The sequence below is a fragment of the Salvelinus alpinus genome, chromosome 21 (genome assembly GCF_045679555.1).
Source record: "Salvelinus alpinus chromosome 21, SLU_Salpinus.1, whole genome shotgun sequence".
Taxonomy (NCBI): domain Eukaryota; kingdom Metazoa; phylum Chordata; class Actinopteri; order Salmoniformes; family Salmonidae; genus Salvelinus; species Salvelinus alpinus.
This window is the reverse complement of record NC_092106.1, coordinates 25,466,267-25,488,326: the sequence shown is the minus strand read 5'-3', so window position 1 is coordinate 25,488,326 and position 22,060 is coordinate 25,466,267. Positions and strand designations below refer to the sequence as shown.

Below are 22,060 nucleotides of genomic sequence, written 5' to 3'. Positions count from 1 at the left end.
GCAGTGATGACGCAAAAAATTACTAGGTATCCCCCCCTTACCTGTCCCTGTCCCTTTCTTGTTTTTAAACGGTGAGAGAAGTGCTACACCTGGTGGAGAGAGGCTGTAAAACAGAATTAGTTGCTTTATGCGTGCTGTACATTACGCCATGACAAGTCATGATGTAATGTACAGCGTCGGAGGGGTCTGTTTTTTAAAACTTTTCTCCAATACTATAGAGCCGTTACCATGTCAATCAACACTTGAATAGAAACGTAGTTCACACCCCAGAATTTGAAGTCAACACAGTCGCTACAGTCCCATTAGTTTTCTTTGCAGCCTCATTTGAATGTCGCGGTTGCGCACATTTGGACGGAATGGGGTTAGCGTATGTTAGCTCTTTAACAAGCAGGGCAAAGCCCTTAAATTGTATTGTATGACCTCGGTCATTTCAACATTGCGAAAAGTAAATATGTTACAGAGGAAGTATTGTTTTATTGTTACATTCTTACTCAAGGGTTATTGTGTGTTTAAAAATGGGAATATGAGCTGTCTGTTTCACAAGGTTAAGTATTATAACCTGAAGGAATGTATGACTCTAGATTCTACGGCTACAGGTAACTACAGCTTCAGTCCAAGCTCAAGTGCGACCTAGCTGTGTATTTAGTCAGTTAATGTATAAACATGGTACGGCGGCATTAATAGTTAAACTGGCTTGTGTGACTTAATGACCCCTCTGGACTTTCTAAGCACATTTTAGCTGGACTTCACAGAGAACACCCATCAAACATGCTGTGAGTACAGTACTCTAATTACTGATAATGCTATAGGCTGTACCAAGGGTGAATACTTGGCCATTGTTTAGGCCCTATTCCTTAGGAGTTGGCTGAATTTCTGTACGACAATCCAAGGCAATACACTACTATGTGCGCTTTGTCTGACTCAAAACTGTTTCTAATCATTGCCTAAAACATGTTCACTTTCCAAGTCTGAAGTTGTCTTAGATGTACTGTTGTCTGTTTCAACTGTTTCAATGGCAAATATATTCCAATTTGTATGAAAATCCCAGTGTGGATTGTATATAATTATTTAATGCAGCAGTAAGATTGAAAGTGAGACAGTCAGACATGGTATGACACTTTTTTCAATCAGAGACTTATGTTATGAAAAACACTTTTAGCCTTGAAGCAGATTTACGTCAGATATTTCCAATCTCTGACACAAGGGACAACTCTGTTAGGACAATATATTGGAGTTGGGTCTTTAAGTGTCTTACCAGATATCAAAACTGATCCATATCAAAACTGATCCAGATATCAAAAATGTTCCATTTGTACTGTATGACATCCAATAAAGATTTGTTACAGTTTTAGATAAGTCATCTAGTTATGCATCAAATTGACCCATTGGTTAGTGTGAGTAACTTACTGTAGTTACAATGGAACTTATCGTGACAGTTTAACAAGTAATGATTAGTGTTCAATCTGCATAATGCAATACAGCTATGTCAAGTTTATATTATGGTGTATATTTGGTGTAAATTTGGGTCTTACCATCTCCTCTCAGAGCCTGTAAGAACTCCTCCAGTCTGGTCTCTCTTTCAAACTTCAAGGGGGTGCAGTGTTTCAGTGTAGTGTGTGTGTGGGGTGTCTGGAAGTGTGTGAGTATAGTGTGTGTGTTTGTGGGGGTCTGTGGTAGTCGCTTCAGCCCCTGTGGAGTCTCTGTTATGAGTAGATAAGACCTGGACTATTTTAGGGAAACACGACAGTATCTTTCACCAGGCTTGAGTGTCTCTGTCTGGCCTGTGGATTTAAATATTTCAGACACAAAACCTTTCGACAAGATACTGGAGATAAAAGATAGCAGTTAACAAGACTTGGAAAGTGTTGCTAATGCAATAGAAGAGATTAGAAATGCCTCCCAAATGCATTTTTAGAAGGGTTATTTCTGATATGGTTTATTGAATAGATTCCCAGGAGCAGATTATTATTTTTCTTTAGTGTACAGGTTTTCCTCAGCTTTAAACTAAGGAATGTGGTGAATGACAAATGTTAACCCTGCTCACCTTTTTTTGTAAGTGGCTATTTCTTGCGAATCAACCACTGTTGATACTTATACAGATAACATAATAGGAGATATGGTTGTCTAATAGTCTATTAAAGTCCACCATTTTGTTTGGATTGTCTCTCAGAAACCCATCCTGAAAAGCAATTGCTTTGGAATGAATTCAAAGCCCAGAGAGAACCCCATTACCACTACTCTGGCTGCCTCTAAGTCTGTAATGCCAGTGCTCTCTAAATTCACTGTTTTGTTACATCTCCTACAGTAGCTATCATGTTCTAAGCACATAGTGAATCAATTGTGTATGAGTTATTAATGATTTAGTGAGGCCTCATGCCACCTGCAACTTTCATTGCTTGTGTTCTGAAAGAGGCATGCACAATTGTGCAGCATATACACGCCATACACTTGCATAAAGTCTAACCAACACACACATGCACACAAACTCAGAGCAGTGAGTTTACTAAAAACCTACACCTGATTTCTTGTAGAGCAGGTGCAATCCAGGCATTGCTGAATGTCTCACTTGGGTATACATCTCCCTCCAACCCTCAAAACAACCTTGATAACTACCTGGGAAACTTAGGCAGAACTTCACTGACTGGCACGCCAGTTGAGAAACCACAGAATCTAAGTTGACAGTGGGGCGTATTACCTAAGCAAAAGAAAGGCCCTCTCTAAAAACCTCTGGAGTCAGGGACACAACCACCATTTCACAAGGTCTCCAAACACATAATGATTGACTGTTCTTCACTGAAGCATTATTTAGCCTAGTCTGCAGTTTTAAACTGGTTCCTCAGAGGCAACATGATGAACAAAAATTATTTAAACAATGACTTTACTTTTTAATACTATGAATAAGACTGGAGGAAACATAGCTCTCAGCTTCTCTTTGGATAATTCTGAACATCTGTCTTATGCAAATGTGTTATGTTAAAAACTTCCCTTTATGATCATGTTAAAGGCAATGTCAGAGTTCTTTGAAAGTGATCATCCTCAGATGTCTGACAATTTCTCCATGTCAGCTACCTACAGGTAACTGCCAAAATAAAGGAAACACTTGAGTAAATGAAGGATATAAAGTATATTGAAAGCAGGTGCTTCCACACAGGTGTGGTTCCTGAGTTAATTAATCAATTAACATCCCATCATGCTTAGAGCCATGTATAACAATGCCCAGTTGCCAATTATTTTTGCTACTATGACTAGAAGAAGAGACCTCAGTGACTTTAAAAGAGACGTCTCAAAAGAGCACAGGAGGTTTAAAGTGTGTGTGTGTTCAATTGAACACTTATGGTAGATTCTGGAGTGGCGCCTGAGACAGCGTTTTCCATCACCATCAACAAAACACCAAACGATGGAGTCTTTAGTGGAAGAATGGTGTCCCATCCCTCCGATAGAGTTCCAGACATTTGTTGAATCTATGACAAGGCGCATTGAAGCTGTTCTGGCAGCTTGTGATGGGCAGGCAATACCCTATTAAGACAATTTATGTTGGTGTTTCCTTTATTTTGGCAGTTACCTGTATGTCTTCAGAGTTTCTGGATGGACTTACTATACCTCTAACTGGGAATCAAATCAGTACTTCACACAGAGATCGAATGGGTTTAATGGGTAGCCAAGCAGCACAGCAGGACTGGTGGGATTCTCTTAAGTGCCACAGTATAGGTGAACATCTCTACCACAGACCTTTATCTCTGTATGACTCATGATCAGTGTTTGTGTGTCTTGTAGGGCCATCTAGTGGGTATAACTAAGAAGTATATATACTGTGGTATTACACATACTGAAGTTTGCATTCTCAGGACACAGAATCACCGTAGCAGTGAAATTCTCTATGAATGTACCTGAAGGAGTGGGTAGGGCCACATATGTTTTCACTGGATTTATTGTGTGAGTGTGTATTTGTGTGTGACTGACATGTGTTCCTCTCTGTGTTCTGTCACCCAGCAGCCAGCAGAGCAGCCAGCAGAGTAGCCATGATGATGACTCCACTCGCTTCCTGACTCCCTTCAACCTAGAGGAGAGGTAAATACAAGAATATTCTGAATTTACTTGTGTGTATTCTGTGTGTTTTGTATTTATGCAAAAGTATTTAATTGTTTGTCTGGTTTGATGAAAGCAAGGGGAGAGCGCTGACGGTATGAATCAGGATGCTCAGGAAATGACTGTATTCTCTGTCTGCTCCTTATACTGCTGCTTTTTCACCACTAGATGGCAGTTGGTCCTCAGCACTGCTAGGCACTGCTGCATCTGGCTTGTAACACCCATTATTGACCATTTAGCTGCGTTTTCCATGTTGGTAATGAGTGCAATGAACATGTTCTTCTTTGGGGCATGTCAGTCTTCAGTTTAGTCATTTGTAATCCTTTCAATTTGTGATATAAGGTAAGGATTCAAGGCACTTGATGTTATCTTCACTGAGTGACCTGTGGTAATTAAGCATGCTAAATTTGCAATTGTAATTCACATGTTAGTGGCAGTGCTTCAAATATGAGTGAGAACATACTTTTCCTTAATGTAGGAACCTACCTCCTCTCCCTCTCTTGGGGTGTGTGTGGGTGGATGGCTGCGGCTCCAGCTCTATATTACCTCTGTCAGCGGTGGGGATATACTGAAGTGTTCTCAGGGAGCACAAATGTCAGGCATGGGAAGTAAATCAGATAGAGAGCAGAGCGTGGCGCCTGCCTACCTGCTGGCCTGGTGAGAGAGGATCATACCTCAGCTATGAGATACCACATCAGGAGGAACTCAATGGCCTGTAGCTCATTCTGGAGAGAGGAAGGGCTGTTTGAAGCTTCCAAAGGCACCTGTCATATCTGCCTCTTTCAAATGCTGCGTCTTTGTAATGAAAATGGATTCGTCATACTGTGGTTTAGTGGTGAAATATTTTTTTTTGACATTCAAACAAATCGCAGCCAAATTGACTGTGAGGAAGCTTAAAGCAGTGATAATGGCTTTGAATAAAATGAAATAGAGTATTAACCATTATTGAAAAATCAGCAGCCTGAGCTGGTGCTGTTGGAATACCCCATTTCTAACTCTTTATTTCTCTCTCCTATAGTATCTACGGTAGACTACAACATTCTACTCTCCCTTTCCTATCTCTCTCTCTCTCTCCTGCTCTCCTCTCCTCTCCGTACTGCTCTTTTTCTCTACAGTTTTTCCCTCGCTATTTCTGTGTACTGCTCCGAATAGGAACCTTACGTTTGACCTTGTGGGATTTGTCCTGCATGCTACTCTTTTCTCTCTGCTTGTAATAACTGGCTGCTGCTACTGCTGCTGGGGGGTAAACGGTCTGTACCCAGCTTTAGAGGGCATGGAATGTCATGTCTCCTCTGCAGGTAACAGCTATATTTAATGTCTGCTCTGGATGTTCTCGATGGCTGTCTGCAGCGGTATGTTTGCTCACAGTGCAGCTACAGCATGGCACAGGCTAGCTGGCTTACCGGTAGGCTAGCTGGGATGCCGGTGGCAGTGTGGATGTTCCGGTGTAATAGGAGCAGGCTAGGTTATTAGCATTAGTATTCATTGCACAAGCTTAAGCGGTTTTGCCTCGACAAGTGGATTTTGTGGTTTGTTGTCTTTGCTTACTAGCTTACAAGATTATCCAGGATGACCCCCTCTTCGCTCATTGTTTTGGTGCCTGTTGTAGAATGCTGCGATTGGACAATAACTGTTGATTATGCCATTTCTCAGGATAATTTTGAGGCTTTGGTCACAACCTGACCCCACTGTTAGATACCAAGATGATGAGAGACAATGACTTGTCAAGCTATTCACCTGTATGTGTGAAGTATGAGGATGCCTCTGTGAGTGACATCTGCTTTCTCTCTTCTCTGCCTTCCAGGTCTGACAGTGCAGCGGACAAGATCAGGTAAGCCTGCGCTCTTCCTTATACGTCCTATTCTCAGCTGGGTGGTGGATCCTGTGCTGTGGGGTTATGGTGTTTATGGTTTGGTGTATAGGTTGTGGGTTTATGGTGTGGTGTATAGGTTGTGGGTTTATGGTATGGTGTATAGGTTGTGGGTTTATGGTGTATAGATTGTGGGTTTATGGTGTATAGATTGTGGGTTTATGGTGTATAGATTGTGGGTTTATGGTGTATAGATTGTGGGTTTATGGTATGGCGTATAGGTTGTGGCATTAGACGGCGTGGGGTTAGATGGCGTGGTGTATAGGTTGTGGGGTTATGGTATGGTGTATAGATTGTGGGGTTAGATGGCATGGCGTATAGGTTGTGGCATTAGACGGCGTGGTGTATAGATTGTGGGGTTAGATGGCATGGCGTATAGGTTGTGGCATTAGACGGCGTGGCGTATAGGATGTGGGGTTAGCTGGCGTGGTGTACAGGTTGTGGCGTTAGATGGCGTGGCGTATAGGTTGTGGGGTTAGATGGCGTGGCGTATAGGATGTGGGGTTAGATGGCGTGGTGTATAGGTTGTGGCATTAGACGGCGTGGCGTATAGGATGTGGGGTTAGGTGGTGTATAGGTTGTGGCATTAGATGGCGTGGCGTATAGGATGTGGGGTTAGCTGGCGTGGTGTACAGGTTGTGGCGTTAGATGGCGTGGCGTATAGGATGTGGGGTTAGATGGCGTGGTGTACAGGTTGTGGCATTAGATGGCGTGGCGTATAGGATGTGGGGTTAGCTGGCGTGGTGTACAGGTTGTGGCGTATAGGATGTGGGGTTAGATGGCGTGGTGTACAGGTTGTGGCATTAGACGGCGTGGCGTATAGGTTGTGGCATTAGACGGCGTGGCGTATAGGATGTGGGGTTAGCTGGCGTGGTGTACAGGTTGTGGCATTAGACGGCGTGGCGTATAGGATGTGGGGTTAGATGGCATGGCGTATAGGTTGTGGCATTAGACGGCGTGGCGTATAGGATGTGGGGTTAGATGGCGTGGTGTATAGGTTGTGGCATTAGACGGCGTGGCGTATAGGATGTGGGGTTAGCTGGCGTGGTGTATAGGTTGTGGCATTAGACGGCGTGGCGTATAGGATGTGGGGTTAGATGGCGTGGCGTATAGGATGTGGGGTTAGATGGCCTGGTGTACAGGTTGTGGCATTAGACGGCGTGGCGTATAGGATGTGGGGTTAGATGGCGTGTTGTATAGGTTGTGGCATTAGACGGCGTATAGGATGTGGGGTTAGGTGGTGTATAGGTTGTGGAGTTAGATCAATCAAATTTATTTATAAAGCCCTTCTAACATCAGCTGATGTCACAAGGTTCTGTACAGAAACCGAGCCTAAAATCCCAAACAGCAAGCAATGCAGGTGTAGAAGCGCGTGGTGTATAGGTTGTGTGGTTAGATGGCGTGGTGTATAGGAACCTGCTGTCCTGTCACCCCATGAACCCCAGCCCGCCCACCCTGCATGTGACAGATGGCTTTGTCCCTGCTGACTGAGGTGTCTGAATACACTTTACATTTGGAAAGGCGAGTCGTGAATACAGTTGCAAGCCATGGAATGTCATTGTTTGCTTTTACTGGACAAACAACATCAGTCACAATGTGGGACACAAACAGGGCTTTGTTAGTGGACAGCAGGTTGCTGCGATTCGTCTGTTAGCTACTCTGTTTGGTCGGTTTTGAAGATCTGTGTGCAGTCACTTCATGCTGAAGGGTTTTCAGACAGTTACACCTATGGAGACACTTGCCAGGTCTGAGTAACACTGTTTTTATGACACAAGCCCAAAAGGTGAGTGATAGTATTGTAATGGGGAGGTATGAGAAATGCATGACGGTTTTGATTTGTATGTGCAATATGGTAGTTGTCTTTGTTCATCTGTCATTACTCATTGTGTATGTGTGTAGGAGGGGAACCTGCCATCTACACACAGTTCACAGTTTGGTAGGTCTGTCAGCAGTGTGTTGTTTTAGTATGGATGTGTGTGTATGTGGGGTGACTGGTTGTTGCTGTGTTAAGGTTGGGATTGCTGATTTAAGTTATTTATTTATTTAGATTTTTTTAGGTAGAAAGAGGGTTGTAAGGACAATGTTGATGTGTTTGCAGTTGAAGCTGCTTAAAACACAGGCAGCTGATCCTCAGTTGTCCCTCATCATTCTTAGGCACGTCTGGGGTTACCATGGTTACTTACTTTTATTGAGGTTACACAGATATACACTACCGGTCAAAAGATTTAGAACACCTACTCATTCAAGGGTTTTTCTTTATTTTTACTATTTTCTACATTATAGAATAATAGTGAAGACTTCAAAACTATGAAATAACACATATGGAATCATGTAGTAACCAAAAAAAGTGTTAAACAAATCTAAATATTTTATATAGCCACCCTTTGCCTTGATGACAGCTTTGCACACTCTATGCATTCTTTCAATCAGCTTCACCTGGAATACTTTTCCAACAGTCTTGAAGGAGTTCCCACATATGCTGAGCACTTCTTGGCTGCTTTTCCTTCACTCTGCGGTCCAACTCATCCCAAACCATCTCAATTTGGTTGAGGTTGGGGGATTGTGGAAGATCGATCATCTGATGCAACACTCGATCACTCTCCTTCTTGGTAAAATAGCCCTTACACAGCCTGGAGGTGTGTTGGGTTATTGTCCTGAAAAACAAATGATAGTCCCGCTAAGCCCAAACCAGATGGGATGGCGTATAGCTGCAGAATGCTGTGGGAGCCATGCTGGTTAAGTGTGCCTTGAATTCTAAATAAATCAGTGTCACCAGCAAAGCACCCCCACACCATAACACCTCCTCCTCCATGCTTTACGGTGGGAAATACACATACGGAGATCATCCGTTCACCCACTCCGCGTCTCACAAACACACGGCGGTTGGAACCAAAAATCTCAGATTTGGACCAAAGGACAAATTCCCACCGGTCTAATGTCCATTGCTCATGTTTCTTAGCCCAAGCAAGTCTCTTCTTATTGTTGTCCTTTAGTAGTGGATTCTTTGCAGCAATTTGACCATGAAGGCCTGATTTCATGCAGTCTGCTCTGAACAGTTGATGTTGAGATGTGTCTGTTATTTGAACTCTGAAGTGTAGTATCTGTGATCTACATCTGTTTATATTAGTTACTATGCTGTTACTAAGCAGTAATGTATTACGGCAATGGTATGTTACTACACCTAATAGGAAATGCACATGCGCACTATTGGGCCGGGGGCTGTTGAGCACGAGAGGTTTTGACTAAACGAAACTAACTGTACTCCCGTCTCCTGCCTGGTCATTTCTCCACAACACAAATATTACATGAAGCATTTATTTTGGCTGCAATTTCTGAGGCTGGTAACTCTAATGAACTTATCCTCTGCAGCAGAGGTAACTCTGGATCTTCCATTCGTGTGGCGGTCCTCATGAGAGCCAGTTTCATCATAGCCGTTGATGGTTTTGCGACTGCATTTGAAGAAACTTTCAGTTCTTTAAATGTTCGATATTGACTGACCTCCATGTCTTAAAGTAATGATGGAATGTCGTTTCTCTTTGCTTATTTGAGCTGTTGTTCTTGCGATAATATGGACTTGGTCTTTTACCAAGTAGGGCTATCTTCTGTATACCCCCCCCCACCTTGTCACAACACAACTGATTGGCTCAAACGCATTAAAAAGGGAAAAAAAATCCACAAATTAACTTTTAACAGGGCACACATGTTAATTGAAATGCATACCAGGTGACTACCTCATGAAGCTGGTTGAGAGAATGCCAAGAGTGTGCAAAGCTGTCATCAAGGCAAAGGGTGGCCTGTCCTTCCAAGGTGGCTTAGCAGTTCAGACTTCTTTTTCTGTTCCGTATTGTCGTGTCCTGTATATATATATATTTACACCTTTCTTCGCATATCTTTTATTTATTTTATTATCCAAGAACTCAACTACAAAAGCTTTCCTGCAAAAGCTTTCCTGCAACCCGCTTCACCAATTACAAAAAGTTTTATTTACCTCAATCTGAAAATCCATCGTGGAAGCTAGCCAGGGGCTAATTCAGAAGCTAGCCTGAAAGCTAATCAGAAGCTACTCCGATAGCTAGCCAGAAGCTAATCTGTAGCTGCCCCGAAATTAGCCGGTTTGCTGGCTAGCGTTGGTGTTTCAGCTGCCCACGTTTAGTGGTCATCAGCTATTCCTTTAGCTCGATAATCTACCGGCACTTTTGTGCAACGCGACTCGGACCGGAGCATTCCGGGACTTTTTTTTTTCTCTCAGTTTCCCCGGATTCCAGCCGCAGGCTCTGGACACTTGCACCTTGATTTCGCAGCTAGCTAGCTGCAAACCGTGTGACTATTGGCTTACGTCGACCCCGGAGCAAACTCAAATCATTCTGGAGCTAGCCAACTGAGGAGTTCCATCACCATCCGGACCCGTTTCTTTTGTTGCTGCTGCAGATACGGAACCCCACCGGGCCTTCACGACTGACTGCCGCGACTGACTGCCGACGTTATCTGCCCGAGGGATTTATCCAACTGGCACCTCCGTCCCGACGTTACCTGAACGCTCATCTGAGGCCCGCTAATCGTTAGCTGTCTTATCGGCTGCTATCTGAACAAGTTTATCGGACAACTATTATTATTATTATTATTATTTTTTTATTTATTTTTTCCTTGGGTCACTATATCTATTTTGCCAATTTGGATTGATCCCCTCTACCACACGGAACCCCACTACACGGAACCCCACTAACCTACCGACGGAAACGCACGAGGTATCTACAAACAGACCTCCATCCTATGCTGCTACCGATAGCCATATACCCGGCCAGCTGTCTGGATCGCCACGACCCCAACCAACCTCTACTCACTGGACCCTTATTGATCACTCGATTAGCATGCCTCTCCTTAATGTAAATATGCCTTGTCCATTGCTGTTCTGGTTAGTGTTTATTGGCTTATTTCACTGTAGAGATTCTAGCCCTGCTCTCTATACCATATCCAACCTCTCAGTTCCACCACCCACATATGCGATGACATCACCTGGTTTCAATGATGTTTCTAGAGACAATATCTCTCTCATCATCACTCAATACCTAGGTTTACCTCCACTGTATTCACATCCTACCATACCTTTGTCTGTACATTATTCCTTTAAACTATTTTATCGCCCCCAGAAACTTCCTTTTACTCTCTGCTCTAGTAGCTCTAGGCGACCAATTCTCATAGCTTTTAGCCGTACCCTTATCCTACTCCTCCTCTGTTCCTCTGGTGATGTAGAGGTGAATCCAGGCCCTGCAGTACCTGGCTCCACTCCTATTCCCCAGGCGCTCTCTTTTGATGACTTCTGTAACCGTAATAGCCTTGGCTTCATGCATGTTAACATTAGAAGCCTCCTCCCTAAGTTTGTTTTGTTCACTGCTTTAGCACACTCTGCCAACCCGGATGTTTTAGCCGTGTCTGAATCCTGGCTTAGAAAGACCACCAAAAATTCAGACATTTTCATCCCCAATTACAAGATTTTCAGACAAGATAGAACGGCCAAAGGGGGCGGTGTTGCAATCTACTGCAAAGACTGCCTGCAGAGTTCTGTTATACTATCCAGGTCTGTTCCCAAACAATTTGAACTTCTACTTTTAAAAATCCACCTCTCTAAAAACAAGTCTCTCACCGTTGCCGCCTGCTATAGACCACCCTCTGCCCCCAGCTGTGCTCTGGACACTATATGTGAACTGATTGCCCCCCATCTATCTTCAGAGCTCGTGCTGCTAGGCGACCTAAATTTGAACATGCTCAATACCCCAGCCACCCTACAATCTAAGCTTGATTCCCTCAATCTCACACAAATTATCAATGAACCTACCAGGTACCACCCCAATTCCGTAAACACGGGTACCCTCATAGATATCATCCTAACAAACTTGCCCTCCAAATACACCTCTGCTGTTTTCAACCAAGATCTCAGCGATCACTGCCTCATTGCCTGCATCCGTAATGGGTCAGCGGTCAAACGACCTCCACTCATCACTGTCAAACGCTCCCTGAAACACTTCAGCGAGCAGGCCTTTCTAATCGACCTGGCTGGGGTATCCTGGAAGGATATTGATCTCATCCCGTCAGTAGAGGATGCCTGGTCATTTTTTAAAAATGCCTTCCTCACCATCTTGAATAAGCATGCCCCATTCAAGAAATTTAGAACCAGGAACAGATATAGCCCTTGGTTCTCTCCTGACCTGACTGCCCTTAACCAACAGAAAAACATCCTATGGCGTTCTGCATTAGCATCGAACAGCCCCCGTGATATGCAACTTTTCAGGGAAGCCAGAAACCAATATACACAGGCAGTTAGAACAGCCAAGGCTAGATTTTTCAAGCAGAAATTTGCTTCCTGCAACACAAATTCAAAAAAGTTCTGGGACACCGTAAAGTCCATGGAGAATAAGAACACCTCCTCCCAGCTTCCAACCGCTCTGAAGATAGGAAACACTGTCACCACCGACAAATCCACTATAATTGAGAATTTCAATAAGCATTTTTCTACGGCTGGCCATGCTTTCCACCTGGCTGCCCCTACCCCGGACAACAGCACTGCCCTCCCCTCTGCTACTCGCCCAAGCCTTCCCCATTTCTCTTTCTCCCAAATACAGTCAGCTGATGTTCTAAATGAGCTGCAAAATCTGGACCCTTACAAATCAGCCGGGCTAGATAATCTGGACCCTTTCTTTCTAAAACTATCTGCTGAAATTGTTGCCACCCCTATTACTAGCCTCTTCAACCTCTCGTGTCGTCTGAGATCCCCAAAGATTGGAAAGCAGCTGCGGTTATCCCCCTCTTCAAAGGGGGGGACACCCTTGACCCTAACTGCTACAGATATCTATCCTACCCTGCCTTTCTAAGGTCTTCGAAAGCCAAGTCAACAAACAGATTACCGACCATTTCGAATCCCACCACACCTTCTCCGCTATGCAATCTGGTTTCAGAGCTGGTCATGGGTGCACCTCAGCCACGCTCAAGGTCATAAACGATATCGTAACCGCCATCGATAGGAAACAATACTGTGCAGCCGTATTCATTGACCTGGCCAAGGCTTTTGACTCTGTCAATCACCACATCCTCATCGGCAGACTCGACAGCCTTGGTTTCTCTAATGATTGCCTCGCCTGGTTCACCAACTACTTCTCTGATCGAGTTCAGTGTGTCAAATCGGAGGGTCTGTTGTCCGGGCCTCTGGCAGTCTCTATGGGGGTGCCACAGGGTTCAATTCTTGGACCGACTCTCTTCTCTGTTTACATCAATGATGTCGCTCTTGCTGCTGGTGATTCTCTGATCCACCTCTACGCAGACGACACTTCTGTATACTTCTGGCCTTCTTTTGACACTGTTAACAACCCTCCAGGCGAGCTTCAATGCCATAACTCTCCTTCCGTGGCCTCCAACTGCTCTTAAATACAAGTAAAACCAAATGCATGCTCTTCAACCGATCGCTGCCTGCTCCTGCCCGCCTGTCCAACATCACTACTTTGGACGGCTCTGACTTAGAATATGTGGACAACTACAAATACCTAGGTGTCTGGTTAGACTGTAAACTCTCCTTCCAGACTCACATCAAACATCTCCAATCCAAAGTCAAATCTAGAATTGGCTTCCTATTACGCAACAAAGCATCCTTTACTCATGCTGCCAAACATACCCTTGTAAAACTGACCATCCTACCAATCCTCGACTTCGGTGATGTCATTTACAAAATAGCCTCCAAAACCCTACTCAATAAATTGGATGCAGTCTATCACAGTGCCATCCGTTTTGTCACCAAAGCCCCATATACTACCCACCACTGCGACCTGTACACTCTCGTTGGCTGGCCCTCGCTTCATACTCGTCGCCAAACCCACTGGTTCCAGGTCATCTACAAGACCCTGCTAGGTAAAGTCCCCCCTTATCTCAGCTCGCTGGTCACCATAGCAGCACCTACCTGTAGCACGCGCTCCAGCAGGTATATCTCTCTAGTCACCCCCAAAACCAATTCTTCCTTTGGACGCCTCTCCTTCCAGTTCTCTGCTGCCAATGACTGGAACGAACTACAAAAATCTCTGAAACTGGAAACACCTATCTCCCTCACTAGCTTTAAGCACCGGCTGTCAGAGCAGCTCATAGATTACTGCACCTGTACATAACCCACCTACAATTTAGCCCAAACAACTACCTCTTTACCTACTGTATTTATTTATTAATTTATTTTGCTCCTTTGCACCCCATTATTTCTGTCTCTACTTTGCACTTTCTTCCACTGCAAACCAACCATTCCAGTGTTTTTTTAGTTTTTATTTTACTTGCTGTGTTGTACTCACTTCGCCTCCATGGCCTTTTATATTTTTATTTATTTATACATATTTGTTTGCCTTCACCTCCCTTATCTCACCTCACTTGCTCACATTGTATATAGACGTATTTTTTTTTTCACTGTATTATTGACTATATGTTTGTTTTACTCCATGTGTAACTATGTGTTGTTGTATGTGTCGAACTGCTTTGCTTTATCTTGGCCAGGTCGCAATTGTAAATGAGAACGTGTTCTCAATTTGCCTACCTGGTTAAATAAAGGTTAAATAAAATAAATAAATAAAAATTTGAAGAATCTCAAATAGAAAATATTTTTATTTGTTTAACACTTTTTTTGGTTACTACTGTACATGATTCCATATGTGTTATGTCATAGTTTTGATGTCTTCTATTATTCTACAATGTAGAAAATAGTAAAAATAAAGGAACTCTTGAAAGAGTAGGTGTTTGAAAATTTTTGATCGGTAGTGTATCCTCTTTCATAACTATCTTATTCAATTTTCAAAATGCATTCCTGTTGGTCGTGGTCCTATTATCTGTTCAGATCATGAAGGACAGGACATGATCAGGCAAACTAGTGGAGTCCGGTGGTATGTGTCTGGCTTGGCCTGGCCTGAGTTGAGTTGCCAGTCATGTGGGTGGTGTGACCAACAGACAGAGCCAGGTTTGGATCACTAAAGCTACTGACTACCATCACATGAGGTACAGATGGTCTACTGAACTACATCTGAATCTGTTTCTATTGTGTCCAGCAATTAAGCTCCCTGCCTTTCAAAATAACTGATACAATAAGTAAGGGATAAACGCCGACTTTGTGTACATTACCTTGGGAAAAATGGACGACACAGCGGAGTTTAATTTGCAGAGTTAATTTTTCCAAGGTAATGTACAGAATGGAGGCGTTTATCCCACTTGTACCACAGTTGCCAAAGAAAACAATACTAACCACACATTTATCTGTAAATACTTTGTCATCTTTTTGTTGCCAGAGACGTGATCGAGTCGGTCGTTCAATTAGTTCGATATTTATGGACGTGACTCAGTTGTTTGTTCTTTATGTTCCGTTGCCATGTTCGCTGGCAATGTTCTTACCCCTTGCTTGCTAGCTAGCCTGCTATCTATGGCTAACACAGTCACGACCAGCAAAGTAGCTGTTTTCTATTGACATTAATTTAGATACATACATAACAATGATTATTTTCGTTATCAGATGCTCCAAAAAAATGTCTCGAATTGTGTATCCAATTTCAGTATGTAGTTGTTGGTTTAGCATTATGTAACTTTGTAGCAAGTATGGTCTGCATGTGTAGGCACATACTGTATCATGATTGCAAGGTGTCCTGATATCTTCTCCAACTGTCCCGTTATATGGTTTTAATGTCCATGGCTAGAAGGGCATTCTAGAAATCAGAAACAAGTATTCAACAAAGCTGTGGTGTAAGCCATAATACAGTGCCTTCAGAAAGTATTCACACTCAGAAATCCCTCCAGCCAATAATGTCTATTTTCACAGCATTCAGCTCATGCTCTGGTCCAAATCAGCTCTACTACCTCTTAATAACCTCTTAAGTGTAGGAGCAAGTATTTTTGTTTTTGGCTTAAAAAACGTACCCATTTCAAACTGCCTATTTCTCAGCCCCCGACACTAGAATATGCATATAATTGTCAGATTAGGATAGAAAACACTCTAAAGTTTCCAAAATGGTCAGAATTGATATTGCAAGCGAAAACCTGAGGAGAAATCCAATCAGGAAGTGCCACTTTCTTTGAAACCTCTCTGTTCTTATGCATCCCTATTACCCATTTAAAGGGATATCAACCAGATTCCTTTTTCTATGGCTTCCCTAAGGTGTCAACAGCCTTTAGACATCGTTTCAGGCTTTTATTTTGAAAAATGAGCGAGAACCATCACATTGCGTAAGTGGATAGGTGGGGGCTCTCAGTGAGTTGTGCGCAACAGAGAAAGGCAGCCATTGTTACCCCCGGTCCTAGTGAAAAACCAACACTCCTGGTTGATGTATTATCGAATAGATATTTGAAAAACAACCTGAGTATTGATTATAAATAAACTTTGACATGTTTCTGTGGACATTATGGATATTATCTGGAATTTTTGTCTGCGTTGTCGTGAACGCTTTTTCCTGTGGATTTCTCAGCATAACACGCGAAACGAACGGAGGTATTTGGATATAAAAATATCTTTATGGAACAAAAGGAGCATTTGTTGTCTAACTGGGAGTCTCGTGAGTGAAAACATCCGAAGATCATCAAAGGTAAATGATTAATTTGATTGCTTTTCTGATTTTCGTGACCAAGTTACCTGATGCTAAGTGTACTTAATGTTTTGTCGAGCGATCGATAAACTTACACAAACGCTTGTATTGCTTTCGCTGTAAAGCATAATTTCAAAATCTGAGACAGGTGGATTAACAAAAGGCTAAGCTGTGTTTTGCAATATTGTACTTGTGATTTCATGAATATGAATATTTTCTAGTAATATTTCTTGACTGTGGCGCTATGCTATTCAGCGTTGCTGATGACAATTATCCCTGATCCGGGATGGGTAACAAGTAGAGGTCTTAACTCAGCTGTGTGAAGCATGCAACTACCACCCATGTTCGCAGTCAAAAAACAAATCACCTACTTAGGCATTACCATATCCCCCTCTATTCACACTACTTGCAGGAAGAACTACTTAGAAACCTTTCAAAAGATAAAAAAAATACAAAAAAGGATGGTCCGCTATGACCACTTATTTGCATATGCTAGAATCTCAATTATTTAAGTGAATGTCCTCCCTCGTATTAATTTTATGAGTTCTATGTTACCACTGCCTCTTCCTCTAGACTATTGGTGTAAACTTGACTCTGTCATAAAGAAGATAATTTGAGGGAGCAAATGTCAATAGTTTCACCAATGAGATTACAATATTAATTATTTTCTGGATTGACTACGAAAAATGTGCATCATTGTTTGGATCCATTATAGCATACTCAGTAAATGTGTGGAAAGCTACACAGAAACATATGATTCAAACTCTCCAATATTGCGTAATAATGAATTCTTAGCGTGTAAGAAACCACTTGTATAATATTCTTGGTCTAAGAAGGATATTTATACTTTCAAAGACCTATTTAATGTGAATGTACTCCTCCGTTTCCAGGAAATCCGTCAGTGTTTTAATGTCCCAAGTTCATAATCTTTTCTTTACCTTCAACTCCGCCTATCCATGTGAGCCTACGGGTTCCCCTGTGGAGCAAATTAGCAGTACAACCATTGGTCAAACTTCTAACGGACTATCAAAAGGAGTTGTTTCAGATATCTATAGTCAATTGTAGCAGAACAAAACCCATTAACTCTGTCCGCTGTATGGGAGAAAGACAAATAAACTGGGAGACAGTGTGTAAAAATATATTTGGATCATCTAGAAACCCCAATCGCCAATTAATTAATTTTAACATTTTCCATAGGTTCTAACACCTCAAAGACATGGAAATGCCTGGGAGTGGTTGAATTATGGGGGAAAGTCGAGGATGTAAAATCTATACTTATAGATAAAATAATGCCATTAGATCCAATAGTGATGTTGCTTTGTGATGACTCTGATTTGCACTTGTCAGAGTGCCGGCGGAGAATGTGGTTGGCAGGAACCACAATTGCTAAGAAAATGATTGTACAAAGGTGTATTCCACCTCATGAGTTACCATTGCAACAATGGCTACTCACATTTAAGGAAATTGTACTTATGGCGCTCTCCACTGCCAGGATCCACAGGGCCAAGGTGTTCACTCTGGACACATGGAAAAAAGAAGCAGCGGACATTTCTCAACTCTTAACCAATGGGCCTTTACATCCGTGAATCTGTATCAATAATTTGTCACTTTCTGAGGTTATATGAATAGATTTACTATGTAATATGAATGAATTGGTTTTTATCTCATGATTTATTTTATATGCTATCAGATTGCCGGTGGGGGGATCTTTAAAAACCTCTGTAAATGTATTGTATAAATCCTACAAATTTAAATAATAAGTTGATGTAAAAAAAAATATGTAATTCACATTTACTTTTTTCATCTCATGATGTGTTAAAGTGGGATTCAAATGGATTTAATTGTTGACAAAATGACAATCTACACAAAATACTCTGTACTGTGAAAGTGGAATTAAAAATTCTAACATTTTGAAAAAATGTATATAAAAAATAAACCACCTTTGACAGCTGTGAATCTTTCTGGGTAAGTCTAAGAACTTTGCACACCTGTATAGTACAATATGTTTTTATTCTTCAAGCACTGTCAGGTTGATTGTTGATCATCACTAGACAAACATTTTCAAATCTTGCCATAGATTTTGAAACCGATTTTTAAGTTGTAACTAACTATGCCACTAATGAAAATTCTATGTTGTCTTGGTAAGCAACTCCAAGCTGTCATTGAATACCCATACTAACATACTGTATACTACATATTTAATGAGTATGTACTACATACTGTAAACGAACGGTATCATTTCAGTTGAACGTACTAGCGCTTTGCCTGTCTAACGGAAGTTGATGCTGTTGCTATGCAACCTCTTGCTAGCTTGTTAGCATAACAAATGACTAGCAATATATTTTACGATTTCAGGTGTGTTTATAAATTCAATCTGGAGTGCCAAAATGCACTCCGAGTGTGCTCTGGGCATTCGTAAATCCAGAGGGTTGTCAGATTGTCCATTTGTAAATTCATAGAGTTTTGCTCTCGGAGCGTTCAGAGCACATACTGGACGCTCTGGGGTGCGTTCGTAAATTTCAGAGCGCTCTTGTCAGAGTGTGCCAGACGGCAGATAAACTGATTAATTTACGAACGCTCAACAACACCCGTTGGGCTCCCGAGTGGCGCAGCGGTCTAAGGCACTGCATCTCAGTGCTAGAGGTGTCACTACAGACCCTGGTTCGATCCCGGGCTGTATCACAACCGGCTGTGATTGGGAGTCCCATAGGGCAGCACACAATTGCACCGGGATAGGGGAGGGTTTGGCCGGGATAGGCCATCATTGTAAAATAAGAATTTGTTCTTAACTGACTTGCCTACTTAAATAAAAGTTCAATAATAAATAAATATGGCCTGTGTCAGTAAATGTTGGCAAAAAAGGGTAATTAAATTGTTGCCAGCAGCACAGTTACAGTCACCAACGCTCTGGATGACACAAACAGCCTAACCAGCTCTGTAAGGGTGAGTAAAATGGTCAGTTGAGGTGTTCTATCATTTGTATCTGGAAGTAGCTAGCAAGGTAGCCAACATTAGCCAGTTAGCTTGGGTGCTTGACTACCGTTATAAGGTCAGAATGCACGGCAGTCAAGCATTTTTGAATGGAGTCTGTTTCTGACCGTTTGAGCAGACACATGCACATTTGTGGCCTGCTGGAGGTCATTTTGCAGGGCTCTCGCAGTGCTCCTCCTTGCACAAAGGCGGAGGTAGCGGTCCTGCTGCTGGGTTGTTGCCCTCCTACGGCCTCCTCCACGTCTCCTGATGTACTGGCGTGTCTCCTGGTAGCGCCTCCATGCTCTGGACACTACGCTGGCAGACACAGCAAACCTTCTTGCCACAGCTCGCACTGATGTGCCATCCTGGATGAGCTGCACTACCTGAGCCACTTGTGTGTGTTGTAGACTCCGTCTCATGCTACCACTAGAGTGAAAGCACCGCCAGCATTCAAAAGTGACCAAAACATCAGCCAGGAAGCATAGGAACTGAGAAGTGGTCTGTGGTCACCACCTGCAGAACCACTCCTTTATTGGGGGTGTCTTGCTAATTGCCTATAATTTCCACCTTTTGTCTATTCCATTTACACAACAGCATGTGAAATTTATTGTCAATCAGTGTTGCTTCCTAAGTGGACAGTTTGATTTCACAGAAGTGTGATTGACTTGGAGTTACATTGTGTTGTTTAAGTGTTCCCTTTATTTTTTTGAGCAGTGTATATATATATATATATATATATATATATAGTACCAGTCAAATGTTTGGACACACCTACTCATTCAAGGGTTTTTCTTTATTCATACTATTTTCTACATTGTAGAATAATAGTGAAGACATCCAAACTATGAAATAACACATGACATCATGTAGTAACCAAAAAAGTGTTAAACAATTCAAAATATATTTTTGATTCTTCAAAGTAGCCACCCTTTGCCTTGATGACAGCTTTGCACACTCTTGGCATTCTCTCAACCAGCTTCATGAGGTAGTCACCTGGAATGCATTTCAATTAACATGTGTGCCTTGTTCAAGGTTAATTTGTGGAATTTCTTTCCTTAATGCGTTTGAGCCAATCAGTTGTGCTATGACAAGGTAGGGGTGCTATACAGAAGATAGCCCTATTTGGTAAACGACCAAGTCCATATTACGGTATGAACAGCTCAAATAAGCAAAGAGAAACGACAGTCCGTCACTACTTTAAGACCTGAAGGTCAGTCAATCAGCAAAATTTCAAGAACTTTGAAAGTCTCTTCAAGTGCAGTCGCACAACTCATCAAGCGCTATGATGAAACTGGCTCTCATGAGGACCAACTTAGGAAAGGAAGACACAGAGTTACCTCTGCTTCAGAGGATAAGTTTATTAGACTTACCAACTTCAGAAATTGCAGCCCAAATAATTACTTTACAAAGTTCAAGTAACAGACACATCTCAACATCAACTGTTCAGAGCAGACTGCGTGAATCGGACCTTCATGGTCGAATTGCTGCAAAGAAACCAGTACTTAAGGACACCAATAAGAAGAAGATACTTACTTGGGCCAAAATTTTAGATTTTTGGTTCCAACCGCCGTGTTTTTGTAAAACGCAAAGTAGGTGAATGGATAATCTCCGCATGCGTGAGTCCCACCGTGAAGAATGGAGGAGGAGGTGTGGTGGTGCTTTGCTGGGGACACTGTCTGTGACTTATTTAGAATTCAAGGCACACTTAACCAGCATTTTTACCACAGCATTCTGCAGCGATACGCAATCAAATCTGGTTTGCGCTTAGTGGGACTATCATTTGTTTTTCAACAGGACAATGACCAAAAACACACCTCCAGGCTGTGTAAGGGTTATTTGACCATGGAGAGTGATGGAGTGCTCCATCAGATGACCTGGCCTCCACGATCACCCGACCTCAACCGAATTGAGATGGTTTGGGATGAGTTGGACCGCAGAGTGAAGGAAAAGCAGCCAACAAGTTCTCAGCATATGTGGGAACTCCTTCAAGACTGTTGGAAAAGCATTCCTGCTGAAGCTGATTGAGAGAATACTTTGAAGAATCTCAAATATAAAATATATTTTGATTTGTTTAACACTTTTGGTTACTACATGATTCCACATGTGTTATTTCATAGTTTTGATGTCTTCACTATTATTCTGTAGAAAGTAGTAAAAATACCTTGAATGAGTAGGTGTGTCCAAACTTTTGACTTGTACTGTGTGTGTGTGTGTATATTATATATGTGTATATATATATTTTATATTTTCCTTTTATTTTCCACAAACCCTCCCATCCCTCCCTTAGTTGGAGTAAACTAATTGACAGTCACACCAGCCTTCGCTTTGGCTCCCCCTCCTGTCCAGCTCAGGCGTTCGGTGTCGCCGGCCTTCTAGCTGCTGCCGAACATACTGCTGGCAAACGCTCTTCACTCTTCAACCCCAGACTTGTCTCTTCATCATTACACACACCTGGTTCCAATCCCCACTCTATCACTGTATATATACTCCTTCTGCCATTTGTCCGTGTCGGTCATTGTAAATGTTACTTGTTTTCCTAAGAGGAATC

The 22,060-nt window shown here is 42.4% G+C and overlaps 1 protein-coding gene across 1 annotated transcript in view; it reads left to right on the top strand.

The window, feature by feature from the left end:
• Nucleotides 1–22,060, top strand: part of LOC139548132 (protein Aster-B-like) — a 152,653-nt gene that overhangs the window by 56,465 nt on the left and 74,128 nt on the right. The window contains exons 4-5 of the mRNA XM_071357544.1: nucleotides 3,991–4,068; nucleotides 5,891–5,917. Coding sequence (XP_071213645.1) covers nucleotides 3,991–4,068; nucleotides 5,891–5,917 — 105 coding nt within the window. The remainder of the gene's footprint in view (nucleotides 1–3,990; nucleotides 4,069–5,890; nucleotides 5,918–22,060) is intronic.